Raw genomic sequence first — 1,044 nt, 5'->3', positions numbered from 1 at the left:
CATTTTCTGGGCACTGATCACAATCAAAGCAGCACTCTGCTGTTTCTTTCTGATGTATTTTCCTGAATTCAGCAGTACAGGTCATGCTACACATGGAGGAGGGAACCTGAAACAATACATAAATATTATATAGTATTTGTGTGTGTGTGTGTGTGTGTGTGTGTGTATAGTTCATGTGTGTATCATATGTATAATGACTCATACATTTAGATATGGGATATTAACATATATATATTGATAACCAGCATTACTTAACAATTTTAGGCACATAATTATTTTTTATTACATTGCAATGCATTGAATGTCATACAATATTTACTACATTTTATAACATTTTACATGTAACATTCAGGTTGTAGCAATTTTAAATTTTTCCCTTTGTAAACTAATTACTCCAAAGGGAATAGTTATGTGGCTCCAATTTCTTTCTCATGATTTATAAATTAAAAAATAAGAACACTGAGTTGTATGGAAAGAGATGGTAGGGTAAATCAAGAAAGAATCATTTAAGGAATATGAACAAAATATGTTATATAAGACTCTCATAAAATTAATGATGTTTTCCTAAGGCTAAAAGAAAACCTTGAACCACATATCATATCTCCTTTTCCCCATGCTTCTACTAGGGAGCTCACCCCCCCAACTCCCACCTCCACACACTAGCATTACTCTAGGCTGTGGAATCAATCCTCCACAGGATCAACGGCCTTATCTCTCACTGATGCCAGATAAGGCAATCTTCCACAGAGGTATGGCAATGGGAATGGTGATAACAATTGAAAGGTAAATTAAAAAGTAGCCAATAAAATTATAGAAATTAAAAAAGATAACCTTGAATGTGGAGAATGATTTCTGTTATTGAATACATGCTATACTTAATTGGACTATGAATATGTTCTTACAGAATCAGACAATTCCATGGTTTATACATAGCTACAAAATTTTAGTTACATATATTGCAGTTAATTTAATACACATTTTCTTATATTGTGTGTGAATAGGCATGCAGGTGCAACTGAACATGGATTTCAGAGGCCTTTGATC

The 1,044-nt window shown here is 33.0% G+C and overlaps 1 protein-coding gene across 1 annotated transcript in view; it reads right to left on the bottom strand.

Annotated features, from left to right (window-relative positions):
* LOC116086338 (vomeronasal type-2 receptor 116-like) overlaps positions 1-1,044 on the bottom strand; it is a 9,637-nt gene that overhangs the window by 2,533 nt on the left and 6,060 nt on the right. Inside the window, 1 exon segment of the mRNA XM_031364648.1 lies at positions 1-106. Within this exon segment, the coding sequence (XP_031220508.1) occupies positions 1-106 (106 nt within the window).

Source organism: Mastomys coucha, chromosome X (genome assembly GCF_008632895.1).
Source record: "Mastomys coucha isolate ucsf_1 chromosome X, UCSF_Mcou_1, whole genome shotgun sequence".
Taxonomy (NCBI): domain Eukaryota; kingdom Metazoa; phylum Chordata; class Mammalia; order Rodentia; family Muridae; genus Mastomys; species Mastomys coucha.
The sequence above is the reverse complement of the archived record's forward strand: the minus strand, read 5'-3'. Positions and strand labels throughout refer to the sequence as shown.